Source organism: Hesperophylax consimilis, chromosome 23 (assembly GCF_061612785.1).
Source record: "Hesperophylax consimilis isolate HC1 chromosome 23, BYU_Hcon_1.0, whole genome shotgun sequence".
Classification (NCBI taxonomy): Eukaryota; Metazoa; Arthropoda; class Insecta; order Trichoptera; family Limnephilidae; genus Hesperophylax; species Hesperophylax consimilis.
The window spans coordinates 27,097,259-27,122,099 of NC_142858.1; the positions used below are offsets into that span (position 1 = coordinate 27,097,259).

The 24,841-nt window shown below is 33.9% G+C and overlaps 1 protein-coding gene across 1 annotated transcript; it reads right to left on the reverse strand.

The window, feature by feature from the left end:
* Window positions 1-6,236: 6,236 nt before the first annotated feature.
* Window positions 6,237-8,973, reverse strand: LOC149412515 (adenosine deaminase-like). The gene has a single exon (XM_089646038.1). It carries the CDS (start codon window positions 8,926-8,928, stop codon window positions 7,384-7,386), a length of 1,545 nt encoding a protein of 514 aa, XP_089502164.1. The 5' UTR covers window positions 8,929-8,973; the 3' UTR covers window positions 6,237-7,383.
* Window positions 8,974-24,841: the final 15,868 nt, after the last annotated feature.

A 24,841-nucleotide genomic window follows, 5' to 3' on the forward strand; every position in this document is an offset into this window, starting at 1 on the left:
GACATGGTCGAGAGTATCATCCTCCAAACCACACTGGCAGAATGAACTCTCGAGTATCCGAATTTAAAACAAATTAGCTGTAATAAAGCAGTGGCCAATTCTCATTCTCGATATACAGGAAATAAATCTTTTGGATGTGCTTTGTTGTGGAATCAGAGTTTATTTGGAATATGATTTTGCATTCCAGCATAGAAAGATTCATTTCGAGTTTTCGTATTTGTCCAATTTTTTTCCCAGGAACGAGACATGTTGGATTTAAGAATAGAGACAGAAATTCTAAAATCTAAAGGAATAGAACCAGACACTGTTCCAATTCCTAGATGGCCAGGCACACAAACCAATTTGTCTAAAGTTTGTCGATTCGTTTAAAGAATTGAGGATGTTTTTAATATTACAAATATTAGAGGATGTTTTTAATAATGCACGTAGAGAGTCAGTGTACAGTAATGCTCGACAAATATTGAGGAGCTGGATTTGAATTACAGCTTGTTCAATGGCGAAGCATTCTGCAGTAAATAAGGAAATTTCTTTAGGCAATTTAGAAGACAGATTTACACTGAATTCAGGAATATATAATGAACCATAAACGATGAACCACATTCTTTGTGATTAGATTTGGAACCATCTGTGTAAATGAGGGAACATCCAGGAAACTTTGAAGAGAAAACGTTTTAAAATGTTCCTCAACATTTTGCAAGTTATTAGGGGAAGTTAAAATGTTCTTCCGGAAGTCAGAAATTATTACGTTGGGGATAAAATTGATAGCATCAAACGGGGTACTGTAAATAGGAAGGATTGGATCATCTTGTAGATTTTGGAGGGAAGAAGACAGGGATCTGAATGAAAGAAAACTTTTTAGTAGGAGAGGGAATCGATCTCTATCTATCACCCTCCTTCTGTTTTTCAAATTATTGAACAAACGATCTAGTCTCTCTTCCATAGAGTGACGCGACAAAGATAACGCTAACTTGAAGATATATCCATCTGCGAGTAAATGTCTTCTCAAAATTGGGGAGGACCTACACATTCTACCTGGGGAGAATTAATTGGAGAAGATTTCATTGCCCCAATAATCACTTTGGTGGTTTTTGATTGGATTTTTTCAAGTTTTTTATCCAGATATTTAGGAAGTGTGTCGAAAAGAAATGTGCCATAATCCAAGTGACTTCGAACGAGGGAATCATACATTAGTTTTAGAGTAGTAAGATAGGTTAGATTATCAAAAGAGACTGTAAAGTGGGGCAGTTTTCTTTTGCGCGTATAAGCCACTACCTTAGTTTTAGAGGTAGCTAAATTCATTCCAATTGTCAAGAACTAAACTTTAATATTATGCAAGGCCAAATTTAATTCTGATATGAAAATCGTCCGCAAAATAAAGTCGCTTGATAGATGAAGGGATTACAATGTCTAAATCACTTATATAAATATTTAATGATAATGGACTGATTACAGACACCTGGGGTAACCCTTTCCATAGTTTACACTTTGATATTTTTGAGGAAGAGTGGATAATAATCGATCTGTCTGTTAGCAAGTTGATAATACATTGAAATAATTTTTTGGGGATTTTTATTTTTTCTTTCAAAACATCAATTAATACATAATCGTAATCTGACGAAAGATTTAGAAATGTGGACAATGTGCAAGAGTTGAGGGATTGAAAAATACGGATATCTGTGGTTAAACAAACTTAAATTATCCATAGTTGATTTATTTTTCCGGAAGCCATATTTTCAACAAACCATTCTAATTCATTATCAAATGTTCCGCTACTTTCATTAAACACGACGAAATAGCAATAGGACAGAAGGATGAGATTTCAGACGGATTTTCCCTGGTTTTAAAATCGGGAGGGTTTTTTTTTAACTTTCCAGACATCCGGATAAATCCTGTTTTAAACATGTTATTAATTAAGGATAAAAAATATTCAACCGACATTTCAGAGAATGCTGTAGGTAAAGAAGTTATATAATATTCCGGACCGATATATCAGGACCCGGAGAAGAGTCAGAAAGGGATTTAATTACTCGTTTTAATTCACTAACTGAGAAAGGAGGGTCTAGCCAGTTAAAATGAGATGGAAATGAAATAGAAGAGTGCATTTCTTTACATCTGGCAACTAAAGGAGGGGCCAGTTTATCAGCAAAACCTATAATAATTTATTCTGAAATATGTTTGGTACGCTGCGGAGCATATGACTGGTCCAAAATGATGACTTGGGAGTTTCATAAGACAAGTTTGCACAGAATTTTGCCATACAGCCCACTTTTTATTTTTCAAAAGACATGTATTTTTGGAAAATAGAAATTGCTTCTTTTCTAGAGATAACACTACGAGTGCATTCTTCATCCCACCACGCGGTAGAATGTTTTGTTTTAATGTTAACATTACGCTTTGGAATGGATTTTTCTGCTACTTTTACAACCATTAATTGAAAGAGAATTATAATAGGGAAATGGTCACTGGAAAGGGGGTATTTAAGTATGTTCCAAGAACGTTTATGTATCACCAAATTGGTTTTGATTTTAATCGTTTAAAAATAAAAATTGTTTCCCTGTGGGAAGATGATGGAGGTGGTTTAGAGGAAGTTGGATTGAAGTGAATTGAAGTAGATGTTATCTCTACGAAGGATTTTGTTCGCGGGTGAGAATAATTTTTGATGCTTGGAAACAGGAAATATTGTCTGAAGCTATTGATTGTTTTATTTTTTTTTCTGTGCAATTCTGGACAGGCCACACTAACGCCCTTGCAGTTAATGCAACATCGATCATTCGTTGTTTTTGGTAAAGATCAAAAGTGTGGTCCTCTCCGCAATAAAAAAAAACAACGTGGAGGGGAACAACAAATGGGTTTCGAATGTCCAAAACGGCAACAGTTGTAACACTTAATCGTCGGAAATTCATATACTTACAATGGAAGTGCATTGTAATAAATAAATACCCGAGATAGCAAAGTTTGGCCTTCAAAAGTAATAACAACTGATTGCGAAGTTTTTGAATTGGTTCCATTTGACGTATCTTTGAATGAATTTCCCAAAATCCAGAAGATGAATGATTTTTCCTTGTTAAGTTCTTTCGACATTAATAATTAATGGAGCCAAGGAGGACATAGAATAAGTTAGTTCAGTACTTTTAGTTTCTGATATTATGGTATCCTTACGACTTCCCCGAGAGTTAGAGGTTTCATTGGATTGAGAAAGAGATTCAATTTTGGATGGTACATCAAGACAGAGCGATGGTCTTCGTTATCTGGAAGGGAGTGTTGTAGAAACACGACTATCATCAGATTCATAGCCATCTCCAATATTAAATAAGGACTCGGGGTCAGGAGGACGATTTTCGTCCTCCTCCATTTTTATAAAATAATTAACAAAAAATATAATAATACAGTCTATTTGATTGACTGTACACACGACTTATCAAAAACTAAATAAAACAAGCAAATAATCAAAAACAAAAATGTAACATTTTTTTTAATTTCTTATCTTATCTGAAATATCCATCATAGAAATTTAACAGATATTATAACAAGGGTTGCCAATGCATATGTTCATAAATAAATCTCTCTCTATGTTCTAAAAAACCCACAATACAAATTCCCCACAAGTTACCTCTAAAATTAAACAAAATTCTACGTAAGTTAACATTTATTTTTTATTATCTAGTCATTTGTAGATTTGATTTTTCCTTTCTTAATCGGTGTAAGTTACGTCGAATCGAATATTGTAGAATCCCCACACTTTCCCTACATCCACCAAATACCCAATCGGTTTAAATTCTCAGAAATTCCCAATCTGGGGATATTCCCACGAATTGGCACCATGTTTCGTACCGGCTGGCTTATTCTAAAAATGCTTTTTGGCTGTCCTGTTTTTCCGATTTATAAAAGAAGTTCCGATTTCGTGGATAGAAATTTTCAAAAATCGCCATGGTTAAAAAATAAAAACGCAGAATGTCTTAGAATTTTTACACAAACACTACACAAGACAATATAAATAATGAATATTTAAAAAAATAAACACTGAAAGTGGCCAGATAAGCATATAAGCCACGAGGGTATACTCATTTTCAATCTCCTTCCCGATAGCCTCAAAACGGAGAATCGAATACATAAATTAAAAAAACAACTCTTCTGTCAAAGTGTACAAAATTATAATGGCCTTTAATGTAGAAGATATTATGTAATAATGTCATATCATGTAAAATTATTATTACATGATATAACAATAATACTTCTAATGTAGAAGATATTATTTAGTTAGTTAGAAAACGACATTTTAAAATATTTATTTAACTATAATAAATATTACGATAATAAATAAAAGATACACAAAAATATACATACTGTATAACACCCTCCGTTGTAGCGGAGTTTCCTAAAATAATTAAATTGGCGCAATCTATGAACGATCAGTTTATGAATAACGCTTGTAATAACAGTGTTTCAATAAAATAATAATTGAGATTCTATTTCTACGCCGCGGTTACCTATAGTAACAAATTAATAATTTTGCTATCAAATGATGCTGATATTTTCATTTGCTGGTGTTAAACTTCTTATCACCAATTAAGATTATTATAATGCATATTTGTAATAAGCGGAACAAGATGTTTAAATAACAATAAGTTTTCAGAGATTGCCAATCATTTTATTTCCACCAATCATACTTTTAGGAAGGACACAGGGGTTAGAATTCTTCACTGTAAAAATAAAAGCAAAAAATTAGATAACTTAGAAGCACTTGAAATCAAAAAATCCCTAAATAATAACGCTAGTATATTGAATAACAAAATTAATTTATCGTTAAGTCCCATTCTAGATATATTTCCAGTAAACCGATCTTTGTTAACCTCCCACTCAAACACCTAAATTAAATAGATTTTTTTTGTATCTGTCAATATTTTGTATCTTTTAAGTTAGTTTTAATAATCTCCTGACGTAGGAAGGGTGCTTCCGAAACCGGTAGAGTGTAATTAAAATTAAGGTGGTCTAAAACAAATTTATATATTTTTATTTGTAAATTATTATAATGATTTATTCCACCATAGTGCGTGAATTGGACATTGCATTGCACAATTTCCAATTCACGCACTATGGCGGAATATAATGATTTATTCCACCATAGTGCGTGAATTGGACATTGCATTGCACAGTTTCCAATTCACGCACTATGGCGGAATAAAATGATTTATTCCGCTATAGTGCATGAATTGGACATTGCATTGCACAGTTTCCAATTCACGCACTATGGCGGAATATAATGATTTATTCCGCCATAGTGCGTGAATTGGACATTGCAATGCACAGTTTCCAATTCACGCACTATGGCGGAATAAAATGATTTATTCCGCCATAGTGCATGAATTGGACATTGCATTGCAATTTTTTTTCGATTAGATTTAAAAAAAAATATTTACTATATAATGTAGGTACATTATTTCCAGTTTTGAAATTTTGTAGGCGAATTGAAAATGTCACAAACAGAAATTACAACTTAAGAAGGTTATACCCGTTAGAGTAATATATATTTGAAGAAAAAGAGTTATAGAAGAAAAAACCGAGTGGTTAGAGGCGTTGTTCCGGTAAGATAGAGAGATCCTTTGTTCGATTCCCAGTTGAGACCGTTATCTTTTTATTTTTTTCTTTGTTTCATGTCTCGTTAAGATTTATTTGTATCATCTTCTTCAATGGAAATTACATTGTTTAAATCACATAATATGAGATAGGTATATACACAAACATATACATGGGTAATGCGAACATTCTTTTAATTGCGATTGACGTAAATGACACGAATGTTCGCACAACGTAAATTCTTGACAGTAAATAAACTAGCTTGATCGATTAACCTCTACACATGTAAATAAATAGAACCGATCTGTTATCCGAGCAAATAAATTGCGATTTGGTGATATTCTTATCGCTTGTTTCTACAAACTTAGTGCTTGGTTCAATAGCTTCTTATCAAATGTTTAGTGAATTGTTTCATTGTGCACGAGTAAAATTTTGACTTCTAAATATCTTTCATAACAATTAATTATTGAAGTTGCGAAATCTTCTGTTCACGTGTTCACAGAACTACCAAGAGCAAATAACAAGACGAGGCTTATATAATTTATTATCAATAAATATTACGTACTTAAAATTTATTTGAATTTTATTTTGTTTTTGGGAATGAATGAATGCAAATCTTGGATGCAGAAATCAACATATAGGTATATTCCCCGATCCCCGATATTCAAGCCAGCTAAAACTCGCCAGTTAGGCTTGTTGTCGATGACAATGCATTCTATCAACTTGGTGACGAACACATTTCTCTGAAATTGGATAACATTACAGCAGTTAATATGCGAAATAAATATCGCTCCTACCCGATCGGCAGTTAACGAGTCTGTTTGCGCGGTTCACTTGCTTAGACAAACCATTTTTTTTAGGTGCCGCCCCACTGGTCGGTAAGCAATCGACATAAACCAAACGCTTAAGACCCCGCGCAGAAACTTATGTTCGTATGAAGCTTTTGATGACTTGTACTTAGTTATATTATGTAGATCAGTTTCGTTATTGTTATTAGGTACATCATCTGAAAAAGATTACGAAGTAATTTGCCATCAATTATTTGTGAACAGAATAAACATTTTCAAAGTTAATGCCAATTAAAAAAGGTAAATTGAAAACATGAAATAAAGATAAAAGAAAAGTAGAATGAAATATACCACAAAATAATATAATATGTTCGCAGGGCAATAATATGTCATAATTAATACATTATTAGCAAAGTAATTACGCAAAAATGATCGCCAAGTTAATACAATTGTTATTAATATTATTTGTAACAGATTTCATTTATAAAATAAATGGAGAGCTAAAAGTGTTTTTGGAAAATATCGACCAAGACTATGTACATAGAAATAAATAACTTGTCTGTAATCGCCCGCCAATTCGCAATAAAATAATACAATAAACACTACGTTCACCATAATTTCATGCAACAGGCGTTTATTACTTATTCGAAAATGATGTATAATCTGCCGTCATAAGCAAAAAGGCAGCTAGGATTTTAAAAAGTTTCATTCTGAAAATTTGAGAACTTTCACCCATAATGATAAAAAGTAAAACATAATGAGATTTTTGCATATTTTTAGCTGGTACATACACTAAATTGTATGTTCCAGGAAACAGGTGAAAAAAATTATATTATCCGGTTCTTAATATTATTTTATATCTTATTGTCATATTGTTGATGTGCGTTTTAGTGTCAAATATTATTAAGATATCCAGAAATTTAGTAAAATAATTTGAATTCTTTTCATTTTTTATTATATAATTTACGTAAACTATTACAGTATATTTTAGAATATTATAGACAACCAAATTTGATTTCACCTAAACGATAGAAACCATCCGCCGAGTTTCGACGTAGTTCTCGATGAAAGCAGTCCATTGCAGTTGGAATGTCCGCAGAGCGAGCTGTTGTTCGTCAGCTGGCATGGAGGAGTATTCGATGGAGTTGAGCGCCAGCTGCTTGAGCAGACGTAGGTCCGAGTGGCGGCTGGCCAGCCCCACGAAGGTCTCGTACAAGTCGTGGGACAGTGGCAGCGCTCCCCACAGACCCGGGTCGTCACTCGAGATCACCACGGGGAAGTCGTTGGCCAGCATCACCGACCCGGGGTGGTTCCTCATATCCTCCACTAACTTCAACACTTGATTGGAGATCGGATTTACTTCGATGGCAATCGATTTTTCTTTCACTATTTTACTGACTTCGGGGTGTTTCAAAAGGGCGAACGCGTGACCCAACCGCTTGGCACCAAACAACACAGCATCTATCAGATTGTAGTCAGTTGCTGTTCCGAACCAATTGGTCTCACCGGCGTGGTAAAATACGTGCATGTCTTCAGGAATCTCTAGTAACTCTGCTGTAAATTCTTTCAAGGGCTTTCCCTTATCCTCCTGTCCGACAAGATCGAATCCTGCCAAGAAATCTCCCACTTGATTCTTCACTTCCTTGGCTATGTTCACGTAGTTAGACACAACTGACGGCAGAACGTCCCTTACAGGAGCGAATATAAGTCTGGATCCGAGAGAATCAGGATGATCACGCACGAATTTATCGTTAACGGTTTTATAAACTTTAGCACATTCCACAGAATCGAATGTGTTGCCGTTCAGATCGTACAGCTCCGGCAAGGTAGAGCGGAATTCTGTATAGAGAATACCGTCTTCGCGGAACTGACGGAGAGCTTCATAGAAGTAGTCTTCCCAAACGGGCTTATAAGTCAGCATGGGGGTGACGACGCCAAACACTTTGCCAAATTTGGACCACACGTCGTTGATATCCGTGTACTCACTGGCTGGGTCGTCGGTCTCCAGAGTAAAATATGTTGCCAAATTGGCGTCAAATTCTTCCACATCTTCACTGGCCGCGCGCACGTCTTTCACCAGCTGGAAGGTGCAGTCTGCATCTTGCGGAGTGGATGCGGCAAACAGCAGTTTTATTGTAGTTTCTTGCACGCAGATATACAAATTATCTCTATAAGTGATATTCTTAATGAGGTATTCCCCGCCGATCAGCGCCGTGTCGTGAACGTGGAGAGCTGCTCCTTTGGGCATCGCCTTGATGAAGGCGAACACCTCCGTTTCTTCGATGTATTTCTTTCTCAAGAAGAAGTGCGAGGCGGGGTTGAACTTGGTGACGTCGTCGAAGCCGCGGTCTACCTCGGCGTACTTTGCCTCCATGAGGAGAGCGTTGGCTGTGAGCTCCAGCGGTGTGAGGACCAGCGCGCCACCTAGCTCCTGCGCGCGCTCGGCTGTCACGATCAGCTCGCGTTCCGCCTCGTGCTCCGGCACTGTCATGAGCGGGCGCGCCTGCACGCCTGCAACCGACCAACCCGACAGAGCTATTAGCACGGAGAGACAGGCGGCTTGCATGGTTAAATCGGTACTGCCGCGCTCGGAGCGTACTGCTACTGGTATCGCCCTACGCTATTATCGCCCCGAACCCATTCTACTTCTATTTAAAGCCCATTTCAAGATTGTGATTGTGGGTGTGAGATTAGGGAGATGATTTCGTACCATGAATTTGGTCTTGTTAATGCACAGAGTTCATAGGCACACAAGTGTCCTAATCGTGTGTATGTAAATACTTTCATTCAGTTCCAAATACTTTAGTTCTGTACATAAATAATTTCATGACTCAAGACGAATACAAATGATTGGGTTTCCTATAAGTAATCTGATTAATTAGAATTTTCGGGTTTAAACTATAATCAATTAATTTATCCAAATATAGAAAAATCTAATATATATATTTTTTTAAATATAATGAAAAGTTTGCAAATGTGTATGCAGGCACTTACTTATCATCTTCACTTAATTAATCAATGTACATATTTAGGTCAGCTAAATGTTTCCCAATCAAAGAACAAGAGTAGACTAAAAAAATAAAAATGTTGCACTCAAAAGAAATCTACTGCCGTAACTGCATATTTAAAAAAATAGTGTTTATTGGAAAATATAATTCTTATTGTTTAAGTTTATGATGATTATATCGGTCATTACATAGATGACAATGAATCATCCCGTATGAATAAATCTGCCACACGATAAAATATTCCAATGGGTGTAAAAGTACAGGGTGTGTCATGGTTTCGTAGACGAGACTTTCAATGTAATCTAGTATTACTTTCAGTTAACAGTGGACTCCCTCGATATTTCGATTTAAAAGAAAACATATGTCGCCAGTTAACACAAGACCTTTCGACTCGTAGGCCCTAGACATGTCAATTACATTTATGATCTGTTCAATAAATAATTTCGATTTTCACTCTAAAGTAAAAAAATGCCCACAGCACAACTCTTTCGGTAAATTTATAGGGATGGGTTACTCTGCATTTATTCAATATTAAGGAACCGATTTCCCTGAGAAATTTTTGAAAAAAGAATTCTCTTTGAGGTAGTGACGTTTCTTTCGACAACTTGTATAATTCCCTTTTTGAAATAAAAATAGTAACTTAAAATATATGGTACATAATTATCAAGTATGTAAGTATAAAGTACCTACTTATAAATCTTATGATTTAAGAAAAAAAATGGTTAAAATTTATTAAATAATAGAATATTAGACCTTTAATTTTTGGATACATGGTCTACTGTTCTCAGAACTACTAGTTTAATATTGTTCGGCGTATAAAGTACATATACCTTCACATCTATTTACGTGATCAACCTTAACATTTTTTGAAAGATAGAGAAACATATTTACTTAAGTACCTGTCTTTGTCAAAAAATGTATGTCACCTTACAATAGATTAAGGGTCCCGCAGACGAGAGACTTTAGTCGTGGCGACAGTTGGAAGACTATTCAAAATTCTTTCATAAAAAGTCTCTCGTGTTCGCACCTCCACATGCCGTAATAGATTATTATGCCCACAACTGTTGCTACGCAACTGTCTCCGCAACTGAAGTCTCTCGTTTACGGGCGCCCTAAGTCAACGTCTACGAAAACCTCACTCTCGTGAACTCGGACATCCCTACTAAGTCACCGGCCATAGCTTGCTATGACCTATGTGACCTATGGCAGAGGTGATGGTTATCCAACTAATGGTTCTCTGGGCGACGGTATCCATACTCGCCTCTCAAAATGACTCCTATATAACCACTAGAGCGATTGGTGGAATAAATATTTACATACTTAATGGAATGTATTTAATCTTTACAATGTTTCCATCCACGACGGCCGGCATAGTCCAGTGGTAACGCATTGGACTGCCATTCCGAAGGTCGCGGGTTCGAACCCGGCGTGCGCAAATAAATTTTATTTGATTAATTTGTGTTATTTCACAATTAATTAATTAAAAAATTAAAATAATATATAGTATGTTTGCGGCACGTTCCAGAGTGGAAGATACTACCAGTATCGCCCTGGTGTAAGACCACCATTCAGAATTGAAACGTTGCTCCAAATGGCTTTAGCCGTGTTTAGTGACTAGATCTGAATAGCCAGGTACTTCCCCACCTTCCTCTTTCCCTTCCCCACTTACCTTCAGCCTCACAACATCCCCCAATTGGGGATGCCATAGTCTCACTGGCTCCAGACGGGAGCAGTTGGGACTCTTGTGAGGTATTCACTATAAAAATAAAAATAAATCCAAGGTTAAAATTTTTCAACTCATTCTGATTTTTTTTTAAATGTGTTCAAGTACCAGTATGTCAGGTCGACATTAGATCTTTAGTTATTATTAATTTAGCACATTACAAAACGTTTTTTACAAACTTGACATAATATGCCGAAAATCGCTCGAGTGGAACACGAACTAAGATACAATAGAAATGATAGAAGAGATTGCCACCTACAAACAAACTGACAAATTGCACCCAAACATACATCAGGAAGACAATGCCTGAACAAGGTTTTGAGGGAATCTAAGATTTATGCAACGAGCAAGCGATCGCTCAAAACGTTTTCACAAACTTGGCATAATATGCCGAAAATCGCTCGAGTGGAACACGAACTAAGATACAATAGAAATGATGGAAGAGATTGCCACCTACAAACTAACTACAAACAAACTGACAAATTGTACCCAAACATACATCAGGAAGACAATGCCTGAACAAGGTTTTGAGAGAATCTAAGATTTATGCAACATCATAAGTTTTTTTTAGTTACATTGCAGACATGATGATGGTAAAACACAAATTTAGTTATATTTAATCTTTATAATGTTTCAATCCAAGGTTACAAATAAATAAACATCATTTTGATTTTATTTTCATTAAAAAATTGTGTATAAGTCTCACTATGTCAGGTCGATATTAGATCATATATCTAGAATATTTGTGTTCAAAATTGTAAATGGGTGTATGTACAGCGCTGATTCACTTAACCTCATTTAATTTCATTTACCTGCGAGAGCTACTCATTCCTAAATCTAAAAATTTAAATGTAACAAAACAAGGACCAAGCTTTTGGAACTCTCGCTTTTACCTAGATTACATTAAGTTAGTAATAGATACTTGGAGGTGGCAGATCTAACTAAATGATCATCTAGTCAATCAACATTATGCAAGTGCATTATATAAGCAAAATAAATACAAAACAATACAAGAACAACACGTCAACTCACCAGAGATCAAATGGGAAAATAATTCACCGACTCCAGATATTTTAATATCAGAGGGTTCGGCTCGGTAGAACTCCTAACAGGGCCTATAAATCCTACTGATCCCTCAGCATAAATATTTAAAAAATCTTTCGTAATCCTACATGTATTTAAAATGACTTAATACTTTAATTTAAAGTATTTTCCTTACCATCCTTATTTTTATCATTTTCCTATGCCTGTACTTAATGGTGACATGCAATTATTGTTTGGTATATTTATAAAGTTGATATTTTAAAAAAAATACTGTGTGTGGTCGTAATCCATTGAATATGAACCTCGAAATGATAACATAAATTAGTTCTCATTATTTTTTTTTGTCATAATTTTTTGTATAATTTGTCTAGCATCTGGGCAATCTTCGCTCTAGAGGCTGCGAGGTGAGGTCATTTTAATCGAGTGACCAGTTCGAAGGGCGGGGTGTGACGAATATCGAGGTGAGGTCGTTTTCTAAAACGAGTATCATGCAAAAAGTCACTCACATGCCGTTTTTTCGATGATTTCTCCTATTTATTGTATAAAACTTTCCGTCGAATATCCAATTTATATTAAAACTTATATATTTTACATTTATTTATGGATAGATATTTCTGTTTATTGTGTAGGTCATTTAACACAATTTTAATAAAATAATATTGGTATATTATTTTAAAAGAATGAATATGTATTGTAAATTATTAATATAAGTATATATTATAGTGTAATCTGATTGTTTTGGATTTTTCGTAGAAAACTAATCTTGACTTAATTCATTCGTACTTTTATCAAGCATAAAAATTTTTGAAATGTAAAAATAAAATTCCGTTATAAATAAAGTAAGTAGATAAACAGTTTTTACAAAACGTCGCTTTAAAAAAATGTCCCAATCTTCGGTCGGGAGGACTTTTGTATTTGGTCTAATTTAAATTCAGAATACCATTATTACGTAAACAAACTTGTTATAAGGCATAGTATTTTTTTAAATATTTTTACTTTATGTTTTGGATATTTTATTGAAATAATTGTAGGAACGGGATAAATGTTCTAAAATCTGAGTGCAGAGATGCTGCAGAAGTTAGTCCGCTCGGATGACCGTTTTCGGTATTTTACAGTTGAATGTATAATTGGCGTCATAGCTAGATAGCGAATTTACCGTTGGACTTTCACTGCCTGGTAATCCGGCATAAAATGGTAATGATTTAATTTTCCTTTATCTGCTGGAAATTTTTGTGTTTTTATGTAGAATGTTCCTGATCCTGATCTTCAACGAGCATTTATTGGGATGCAGTTATTAGAATTAAATAAAAATGCACTTTTCTGTGGAGAGTAGTTTCGTCCACATTTTTTTGAGTTGTTATTGCAGTCGCTCAATACACAGCCCAAATGCATTTCGATATATCATACGTCAACCACGGTCGATGGCAATAGGTCAGCTAAAGTGGTGGAATAGAGAGTGGATGTTCGGCATTAGGGATCGCGCCCAAATGAACGACGGTTTCTGTCAAAGTTTGGAAATTCCAAACTGTAATGACTCAGCTGAAAATAGACATAGCACTGTCATCTTTGTCTGGTTTTAAAGAAAAAAAATAGAAGCTGATGCCAGTACCATTCCGACATGATTCCGACATTCGTCACGGACGGATGTTAATCAACGATATTCGTCTTTCCGGATTCGACACGTGTTCATTAACGGAATAATATCTCAAAGATTAATTATCTTGGCTTCGAGTATATATCTCAAAACGTCTAAAAGCCGCTAGCCTGTGAATTAGAAATTTATGAAAATTTCCATATTTTATTAAAATGACACGATATACGAGTATGAGGGCAAATAACAACCTGACTCACAAAAACCGGGCACGAAAACGTATAGCTCAAACTTCCAGAGAGAATGACATAAAAACCACATACAGTCCAAACCCAAAACCAACACGTACACTCGTGCGTACCTTTAGAAATTCATTAACTTTGAACTAATAAATAAATTGGATAAACTAACCACGCAAGCAAAAACTTCTATAGATTTGGCATTAATTAGCTGGAGGTCAAATAATTTCAGAGTCATATTATGTATTCTGCTTCTAATACAACTATTCTGTATTCAATAAATATAAGTTCCAATTGAATTAACAATTGAAAATATAATTTCAAGACACTGTACACATCGACCAGGGTATACGTCTATAGACTATTAAACGCAATAGACGTTTTCACGAAAATATACTTTTTAAATTATTATTCGAGTGGAATAGTAATTTAAAATATTTGAGAGAGGATGTAGAGTCACTTATCTGGAATATGCCAAATACTATAATAGTTTTATCATGCTTCAATAATACAAATTCAATCAAATACAATCTTGGGGAAAATGTGTGAAAAATTAAAGGCATGATTCAAAAATTCTATCTGTCGTAGAATACAGAACCCCCTGTGAATTGTGAAGAGTGTGTTGGCGTATCGTACTTAGGTAGGTACCTAATAATTCATTACTGTTCCTCGCTTCAAGTTATTAATTTTATCACATAAACTGACAGTGGCGTGACGCTCAGAACACGTCATCCCGTTTTCAGCGGAACTGACGTCACATTCGCTATCAACATTCAAATCCATGATTGAAACACTACAACAACATTGTGTGGCCTGCGCAGGGATAAATCTCACTGATATTAAATATTGCTAATTTATTGAAAATCTGGTGAAATTACTCGTAATCCTGTTAAAAAAGGGACTGCAGGCTATTACATAATAAATTGTCAGCTCTACTAAAAAAATATCAGTAAAATGCGAATGGGTTTTATATATATATAATGTTTTATTATCTTTCTTTTTTGTGTAACAAATATAGATAATTACATCCTCACTGGGATCTCCTGCTGAGGATTAAATTTACATATTATTAACATTTAGTAGCATGATTGTTGTGAGTTTGAAACAGAGTGGGATTTTGTTGTAGAGGTATGGACAATTTAAAATAAAGGTTTTTTTTTTCTCAAATGTTGTATTTGCATTTGCTTGTTGAAAAAGTTTTTGACCCTGAGGTCTAGCGTTTCTAATATACGTGTTATTTGTTATTTCTTGTGTTTTGTATTTATGAATATAAAGGAGCTTTGTTTTAGAATAGAGTTGTTCAATTGACATGATGTTAAGGCACCGTAGTAAGCGTTCAAAGATGGTTTGAAAGGGAGATATGTAAATACGAATATTAAAGGGGAAAAAATCGATATTAATTAAACGAAAATTGTGAGAATATGCAATAAAACATTCCTTATTAGAAATAGAGCAAAACTTTGCCGAAAAGTGCTTACGTAGCATTTTAAGATATACTGTGAATTTTTCATGCGTAAAACATATTAAATACTAGCCGGCATTATTCGAGGTTGTGAATAATTTGGAGTAAAGTTTTGAGGTTTTGAATTCTGTGATAAACATAGACTTTTCTCTACTTTATATAAATATAATATGTATGTGTTAAATATATCTTAACTTTCCGAAATAAATTCTCTAAATGATAGTACTCTTCTTCTTTCGTATGGTGGGAGGGTCATAAGGGGACATCTAGGTCTGCGAGCCAGTCTAGTGCCTCAGGCGTCGCCTTGTGGACCTCATCAATCCCGCCGGGGAATGAATGGAGCGGGCATTCGTTGACCACATGTTCGGTGGTCTGCACTGCACCACATTCACACATCGCCGACTCTTTAAGGCCCCATCTGTGCATCATGTGGGCACAGCGGCTATGGGAGCACCTTAACCTATTGATGGCGGACCAGGTTTTGCGAGGCAATGAGAACCCAGCCTCTCTCGGTGGGGTTCTGTATGACATGGACATTTCCCACGTAATCGTTCATCTAAATGAACAGACAAACGTGTTTTGAATAATTTTCGGTGCTTACTTTGCGATTTTTTTCTATCGAGGGAAATAGATGATGTATCTTTAAAAATAACATATATTTTTTGAGGAACTAAAAAACTTCAAGTGTTAAAGAGAAATAAGTTATAAATCGGTAGAAATTTAAGATTCGGCTTAAGATTGTTCAAGATTTCGTCAGTGCTAATTATTAAAGGGACAGAATAATTTTCACTGTGGATTTTAAATCTTCAGAACATATGTAAACCTAATTATGTACAAGTCCTACTTTTTGCAGATGATCTAAAATTGTTTAAAAGAATACGAAATATATATGATTGCCTAATTTTACAAGCTAATTTAGATAAATTTTTTAAATGGTGCGAACAAAATATGTTATTTTTGAACATTGAGAAATGTCAAGTAATACGATTTTCCAGAACTCATTCTCATATCTTACATGAATATAATTTAAATAATGTTAAATTAACACCAGTATCACAAATTCGTGACTTGGGAGTTATATTCGAATCAAACTTAACATTCACAGCGCATATAGATGATATAACTAATAAGGCTTTAAAGATTCTTGGCTTCCTTTGTAGAACCCTAACTGATTTTAAGTCATTGGATTGCATGAAAACACTCTACATTTCACTAGTTAGAAGCCAAGTGGAATATAATTCACCTATTTGGTCTCCTTTCTATAAAGTACACTCTAACAAATTAGAACGGGTTCAACACAAATTTCTTAGGTACTTAAATTTCAAGCTTAAAATTCCAATAGAAAACATTAATTATGTAAATTTGATGAATGGACTTAATTTAATTACGCTGTCTGACAGAAGAACCATTTCAGACCTAATTTTATTATACAGAGTCATGAACAACCTTATTGACAGCCCTGCCATCGTTGCTGCTATTAAACTCTATGTACCGACAAGAAATACTAGACAAAATACAACATTCTTTTGCGACACATATAAAACCAACTATCAGTCAAACTCACTTACCAATAGGATGCATGATTTGGGCAACAAGTTTGGTGGTATTATAGATATATTCCATGATTCCCTTTATAATCTTAAATTCAAATTAAACCAACACTTTGTGGAATCATACAAATTATTGTAATAGATTTAACGATTAGATATGTTATTGTAATGTTTTATATTATATTTTGTTCTTTGTTATTGTTAAATATTATGTTGTTTAAAATGTTTCTTTACGCCATATTCTTCAAAAACTACTTGTATATTTTTTTAAAATTCTTCACTTTTATAACTCTTAGTATAAATTCTAACTCGATAACTTATGTAAAACTTATTTATAATCTATGTAAAAGCCCCTATGGGCGTATAACAACAACAATAAACAATAAACAATAAACAATTAGTGTTATGAACCTACCTATATGAAATATTACAATTACTTTGCATATTACAAATAGTCTATAATATTGCAAAAAAATGTGATGAGCTACAACGTTTCATTGTAAATCAATAAATATATTGAAGTGTACTGAATTATCGGTTAATGTCAACCGTTCTAGGAAATGTCATAAAGTAATCAGTTATCGAATTAAAGTGATGAATGTTGTTTTAGTGATGGTATATTAATGTTCATTATATTTCTAAGAAAGAATTTTATGTGTTAATACATAAATACATCTAATCTTATCAGTGTTAAATTTATAATAAAATAATAATTGTATCGCTAATATAGTTGTAATAATTATCTTAGATTGTATCTGTAAATAATTAAGCTATTATCTACTTATGATAAATCGCACTCCCACAAGTCCCACAGTCATGGAAAGTTTTGAAAAATTGGACGTTTTGATTAAATTAGGTACTTTGTTTGGTACACCTTTGAAAAATAAATTTTATCCAACCAAAATATCAATACATAAAAAAACACCTCTAAATATTTTATACAATAAATTATTTATAAAATCAGTCTGTAATCTCCCTTTATGTTAAAAGTGGACTTATTTTCCAAGACAATGAAAAAATCAAGAGTGAGATTAAATATTACCTAGAAGTAATTTCGTAACAGATTTTAATTTTCTTCTATGAGACAATGTTAGTTAGTAGGTACCTGAATTGTAAATAAAAGATAAGTAGGTACCAACTTTTCGCAGACTAAGCCCTGGGAATACGCATATTTATAATAATTAGAATAAAATAACTTTGTTTTTATTGTATATGCTTTTAATATATAGCCGGTTTCAGTTCACCCTGATCCTTCGTCAGGTTTTAATAACTTTTTATATAACCCTGACAAAGGTTAAGGAAACCGGTTGGTTTTATATATTAAAAATATATACAATCAAGTGGTATTAATAACTATTAATTATTATAATAATTAAACTATATTGCGTAAATTTTGCATTGAAGCTTAGATAGAGCTTGTATTACAGTATAACTTAAAATGATTTTTTGCGTTTAGTTTTGGTGTAGCCGTTAATTACCGAATTTTAATTTTTAAAAAGGCTGAAATACACCGATCGAACATCATGAGGAAATCTTGGTTCTGCCAGCATACAAAGGAAATGTCATTGTCGTAATTAATATGGAAGATTGCATTAAAAAGATTGAACACCTCTTGTGCGATGCCAACACCTACAAAAAGATTAAGAAAATCCCACCAACAAAGAGTTATGAATGCGGGTGTAAGTTGAGATTGAGCGAGTAATTTGTGAGTTATTAGTGCAGCATTAGTGTTGTTGGCTTCTATATGAAAAAGTGTTGTAGTGTGCCTGATACGCCTCATTGGAAAATTTAAACCAACGACGAATATCAATTCGGGACCTTTTATTACTAAGCAGATTATGTTCGGGGAGGGGGGGGGGGGGGACACAGGGGCCTAACTGCAAAAACGACAAAAGACTCTAATAACGGGGGTTGTCGCGACGCTCACATTTGAATTATTTATGATGAACGTATTACTAAAATCTCAAATATTTTTTGAGGGAACCCTTCGAATGTCAGTTAGGTATATATATATATATATATAAGATTAGTAAAAACAGGACAAATATTTTATGAATAACGGTTTGAAAAATTTATAAAATTGAAATTTATATGTTTATTGTTCTAGACGATGAATTAGTAACTTTCCAAGTTATCCCTCTAGAAACATTTGAGATTTTAGTAATACGTTCATCAGAAATAATTAAAAGAAATCCTACGGAAAGATCGATTTTCTAGACCTGCTACGACAAAGTAGGTCCGTCCATGACGCCGGGTCACGCGCCGAATATTGCTTTTGATTTATGACGTCAAGATTCCGACTTTATTTTAGAGATTTGATAAGGCAAAATCAAGCACAGGTCTGACCAATACACCAGGGCCACGCGTTGCATAATGCGTTAAGATTCTTTCTTTGTTTTTTGTTTTAAGCTTTGTTTGGTAATGCCATAATCATATATATTAGACACAAAGCTTGTATCTCGTACATACAGCCATTTAAGAGATACAGTTGGGCATACAGGTGGGCATAACTAATCTTTATCCCAAGCTTTTATCTCAAAATTATGTTTTTGTAGATAGGCCCCTGTGATCCTAAACCCCCGTATTGAAACAATAGATCTGACAATGTGTTTCTTTTTTGAAAAGTTAACATATTATTTTTTGTAATTTTGTTGTATTCTTGTGAAAATGTTTCGAAAATTTACTCCGCATACTTTCAATTAAATATATGTATATCTTATATTAAAGATTCCATAGTGTGGAAGCATACTCCAGTGGAACGATGAAAAAAATAACATCTCTGGAGTCCATTTTTGAAAACTTTAAACTTCAAAATAGAAAACCCGGCATCTTGTAGAATTTTGATATAATTTGTTCGATGTGCTTATCAAAAATTAATTGTTTATTTATTGTTTATTGCGGTATTTTAAGTAGGTACATAGTTTTCTATGTCCTAATACAATCCTTAATTTGATGTCGAAGAAAACACCTACATCTTTACATTCTATATTATAAATAAAAGAAGATAAATATCGATTCCTAGATATTTATCTTCTTTTATGTGAACATAGATTGTAAAGGTTTATTGTCCAGATAGATATTGTAAGGATAGCTGATTTTTATTTCTAGTATACGTTATCGAATGACACGGAATCAGGACTACACCATAACCTTCCTTAACTGTAGAGCCAACAGCACCAATTTGTCCACGAACTCACCTGTGGGAAGAGCCACATAATTCCTAAACTCAGTTGTTCAAAATATCGCTATGACTTTTATGTGCTATAACTTACAAACAAGGTTGTTGACACTGCAAATTTATTGTTTAAACGATACAATTATAACGACTTACACTCTTAATCTGTAATGTTAAAAAATGGATAAATTGAATATTTCCCGTTGTTATAAATAGAGTTTATCGGTTTTATGACACATAAAACATATTTGTATTTTTCTTTTGCGAAACAGAATTAAAATATACATTCGTGTTAGATTTGGCCTACAAAAGTAAGTAAGAGGTCAAGTAAGATGTTTTTAAGCAATTTTTTTGGTTCGTCGATAAGAACTTGTGATTTTCTCATTTATAACAAAATTGGTACCATTTATAAGTGAACACAATTGAAGGTCCGATTATCTGGGTTCACTAAGTTGATGACACACTTTGCTTGGCTGAATAAAAAGTGATAAAGACACCATTTTGTTTATTTCACACTTTTTAATTCAACTTTATGTCAGCTTGTTGAGTTTTATATGAACTGTTTATTTATGTGTGTTGTTTTTTAATATTAACAAATATTATTAAGTACCCACTAACAATAAATAAATTAATCCAGTGTCAATTTTTGTTTGTTTACATAAAACCACCTGTTTTTGTATAATTTTATTTTCTTATCTTAAAATAGTTCATTGTGTGCAGTGTTTAGACTTGTATACTAATATAGATATCACATTATATAATAAGGCAAAAGGTTACACTTGGTTCAATAGGTATTTAAAATTACAAATCATACCTATATACTTATACACAGTCGGTGCATTTGAGGGTTCCACTAATTTACACTTTTTATAAATTAATACGTGTGTAATTCTTTATTCAGAAATTGTGTATATAACTTATTATACTCGTAAAAAATTATTTGGAAAAATTCTCTTTGTTTTTTGGGAATCAATGAATGTAAATCTTGGAAGAGGAAATTAACCCACATTCCCGACATCCGATCGAGCTGAAACTCCTCAAATAGACTCGTTGACGATGACGATGCATTTCATCAACTTTTGAAAGCAATCACGTATACACACACCGAAGTAAAAGCATTTCTCTGAAATTGGAAAACGTTAGTGTAGTTAATATTCGAAATAAATGTCGGTTCGGTTGGTAGCGACGTCGACTCTCGTTCCTGGGTAGGAAGGTTCAATCCTCAGTCAAAAAAAAAGTGTTATAATTTTTTGTTGTTGTAAAAGACATTTTGAAATTACTTTATGGGTTATTTTTTTTTTAAATTGTAAGTCTTTTTCCTCTTCTTTCATAGTAGTTGGTATTTCTTGGAAAATCTTCAACGACCTAAATAGTAATGGGTTCTGTAATTTTCACTTCTTTCGAAATCGTGGCCTCATTAATTTGTTTTTCGTATAATGCGATTATATAGAATTAGTATTATGAATTATTGCTGATAATATTTAGGCAAGTGTAGCATGACGCATTGCATCAATAATTTAAATATTGATTAAAAATGCTGTATAATAATTACAATCCACATACGGTGTTATATGCTCTAAATGAAAGTAATACAGTTGCTATTTTTATTTTTCTCAAGATTTTAGGGTTTGAAAAGAGATTGTTGAATGTTAGTTTAAACACCCTTACACACCTCCTTGCAATCGGATGTGATTTAGGGAAAGTGGTGGTAAAATTGGCGTATTCTCTATACAACCGCCTCTGGCCCCTGCCACTGTGTGAAACTGATCGATCGCGGCGATCAAGGAAGCGATCTAGGATGCTACCCGATTTGGCCCCCGATTGCAAAGAAATGTCTAAGGCCTTTAGTTCTAAACCTCCTGCTTTTGTTTGGTTCAACGTACGGTAATGCATACTTTATAGAGTAACATAATAATAAGATATAATTATATTAGAAAACACAGATAATATTTAACGCCTAACTAAAATATTATGAATTATGAATGTATTTTTAGAACATACATAACTAATGATAATATTCCGTTGTTTATATTTATTGTATTCCACGAGGAAAAGCAATCACGATTAAAACAAATGATATCAAACAAATCTATTTTAATGCCATGATTAGCAACAATCTGTCAGATGTGTGAACCAGCACTTTTCTGGTAGGAAAATTTCAAAGAAGAAGGGCATTATCACTGAAGTGAAGTATGATTTTCCTGATTCACATATATGACCTTTCAGTAGTCAGCTATTTTTATATTTACAATTTAAGAGTCGGGTTTGGATACCTACTACCTAATTCTCGACCATTAGTACACTGTCTATGTACTAATGGTCGAGAAGATACAAAAAAAGTTTTTACGATACCTCTACATGAGAGAGTTTGGATATTACCCATGGCTGTTTCCAACAGCATTTATCTTGGGAATGCTGGGTGTATGCAGCCTTAGTTCCAGACGGGATGTTGCATTACTCCTGATGGCGTATAAGCTACTAAACGGTTTAGTATCAATACCAGACATTCTGGCTAAAATAGGATTTTATGTCCCGGATAATTTTGCGCGAGGCCGCCAACACAGGCTTTTGATTCTTCCTAGGTGCAGAACTAACTTACCAATGGTGATGCCCTTGGGAAAAATCACTAGGTTAATTAACTGCCTCGCAGGAAATGTGGATATTTTCCACATGTCCTACAACGTATTTAAACGTGAAATATTATTATTCAATACTTAAAATTGTAAATCTAAATTTGAAACTTTTTTCTTTGTCCCACTTGTAAATGTACCTATTTGTTATTCACTTTTTTGTAAATGTTAATTATCGATATTGCAATGTTCTGGTTCATACTGTTTTTGCAAATAAACAATAAATAAATAAATAAATACCGCCGCCCCGGGAACTATTTATTGGATAACCGACATCTGACGCAATGCGGCCAGGAGTGTGTGCAAAGAACGAGTTGTTGTGTGCTGGTTAGCTGGTTAATTAGTTAGACACCTCTGCCATAGGTCACCCCAAGAGTTCGCTACGTTTGGTGACTTAGCAGGGGTGCCCGGGTTCATCGGGTGAGGTTTGTTCAGGATGCGCCTGCCCACCAGCTGCGTACTGTGCCAGATCGGGAGAAGCTGGTTTGGGGAGAACCCTTGAACACCAACTGGTGTCTCGACCCATCATCGCCTTGCGCCGCAACGTGAGGGCGAATATGTTCATAAATCCGTCACTCCTGGACACACTGATTCCTAGATTCCTACCCAACCCTTATACCATTTACCTTCCGAGAACTTCCTCTTCTTAAAAAATACCCCCCACACAGCATTCTTACACATACCACACAGGAGGCCTTGAGGAAGATAATTTCCCTTAGAGCCATCTTTGGAGAAGCTGTGTTGAGGGTATAGGATGGCTTGAAATTTAGGAATCTAGGGATCAGTGTATTCAGGAGTGATGGACTTATAATCTATCGTTAGATATTTAAAAAACAGTTTCAAAACAGAAATTATAAACAGTTAATACATAGGGCAGTGGGCAAAAAAAAACTATATTAAAACAATATGTATTTGGTAAAGGAGTCAGGGTCATCCAAGAAAAATTATTACCTCGGTTCTTAATCTAAAAAGTCGAATGAATACACTCATAGCTCGTAGTTATAACCAAAGTGGTATTTGTTTTAAGTTGCCATCTGCGTTACTAAACTTGTTCTGCTCATAAATAACTTTAATTGTTTAATTTGTATTTGCAATAAAACAAATAATAATGTTTTCGCACTATTGATACAGATTATGTTCGTTTTGATAAATTACTCGAATCGTTATGCAAGAAATTGGATAAATATTAACATTCTGTATCGTTACCTATTGATATAAATGATATATAGGTAAACAATGATCTAATCATAAAATATTGTAATTTTTTTATTTGAATACCGCACAAGAGTCCCAACTGCTACCAAACATCTGAAGCCAGTGGGACAATAGCATCACTAATTGCGTAATTTTAAGAGGCTCAAGGTAGTGGGGAAGACGAAGGTAGGGAAGTACCTGTCTATTCAGATCTGGTCACCAAACATGGATAAAGCCATTTCAAGCAACGGTTCTAAACGGTTTCTAAATGGTGGTCTTTCACGAGGGTGATAATGAAAGTGCCTACCACTCTGGAATTTGCCACAAATATACTAGTCGTCATTTTAAAGCAGCAAATTGTGAAAAAAATCAAATTAATCAAATAAAATTTACCTGCGCACGTCAGGATTAGATCCCGCGACTTCCGGATTGCTAGTCGAGAGCCTTACTGCTGAAAAAAAGCCTGAATTCTTATCAAATCAGTTCCAATTTTTAAAATCACATTTAAATTCAAACCAAATTTGAGTTCATTGGACCACATAGACAACCTCAGTTAGTTTTTAATTATACTCGAGGGTTAATTAATTAATTTATCGCTTTTCTGAATCTTCATATAATCAGTTCCGATGTTGAAAATTACATTTGAATTCAATGCAATTTTGAGTTCATTGAACCAGAGTTACGGAGGATACACAGAAAACCTAAATTAGTAATTTTGATGACGATGTTGTTGTATGCCCAATGCAGCTTTCAGATGACAACAATAACAGTAAAACAATGTAAAAATGAAATTTGTTGAAAACTGAAATAATTAAAAATACAAAACAATATGCTCATTTAAATGAACTAAAATTTGACGATTA

Coding starts and splice junctions, on each gene's coding strand:
- LOC149412515 (XM_089646038.1), bottom strand. CDS start 8,928: ATGCAAGCCGCCTGTCTCTCCGTGCTAATAGCTCTGTCGGGTTGGTCG.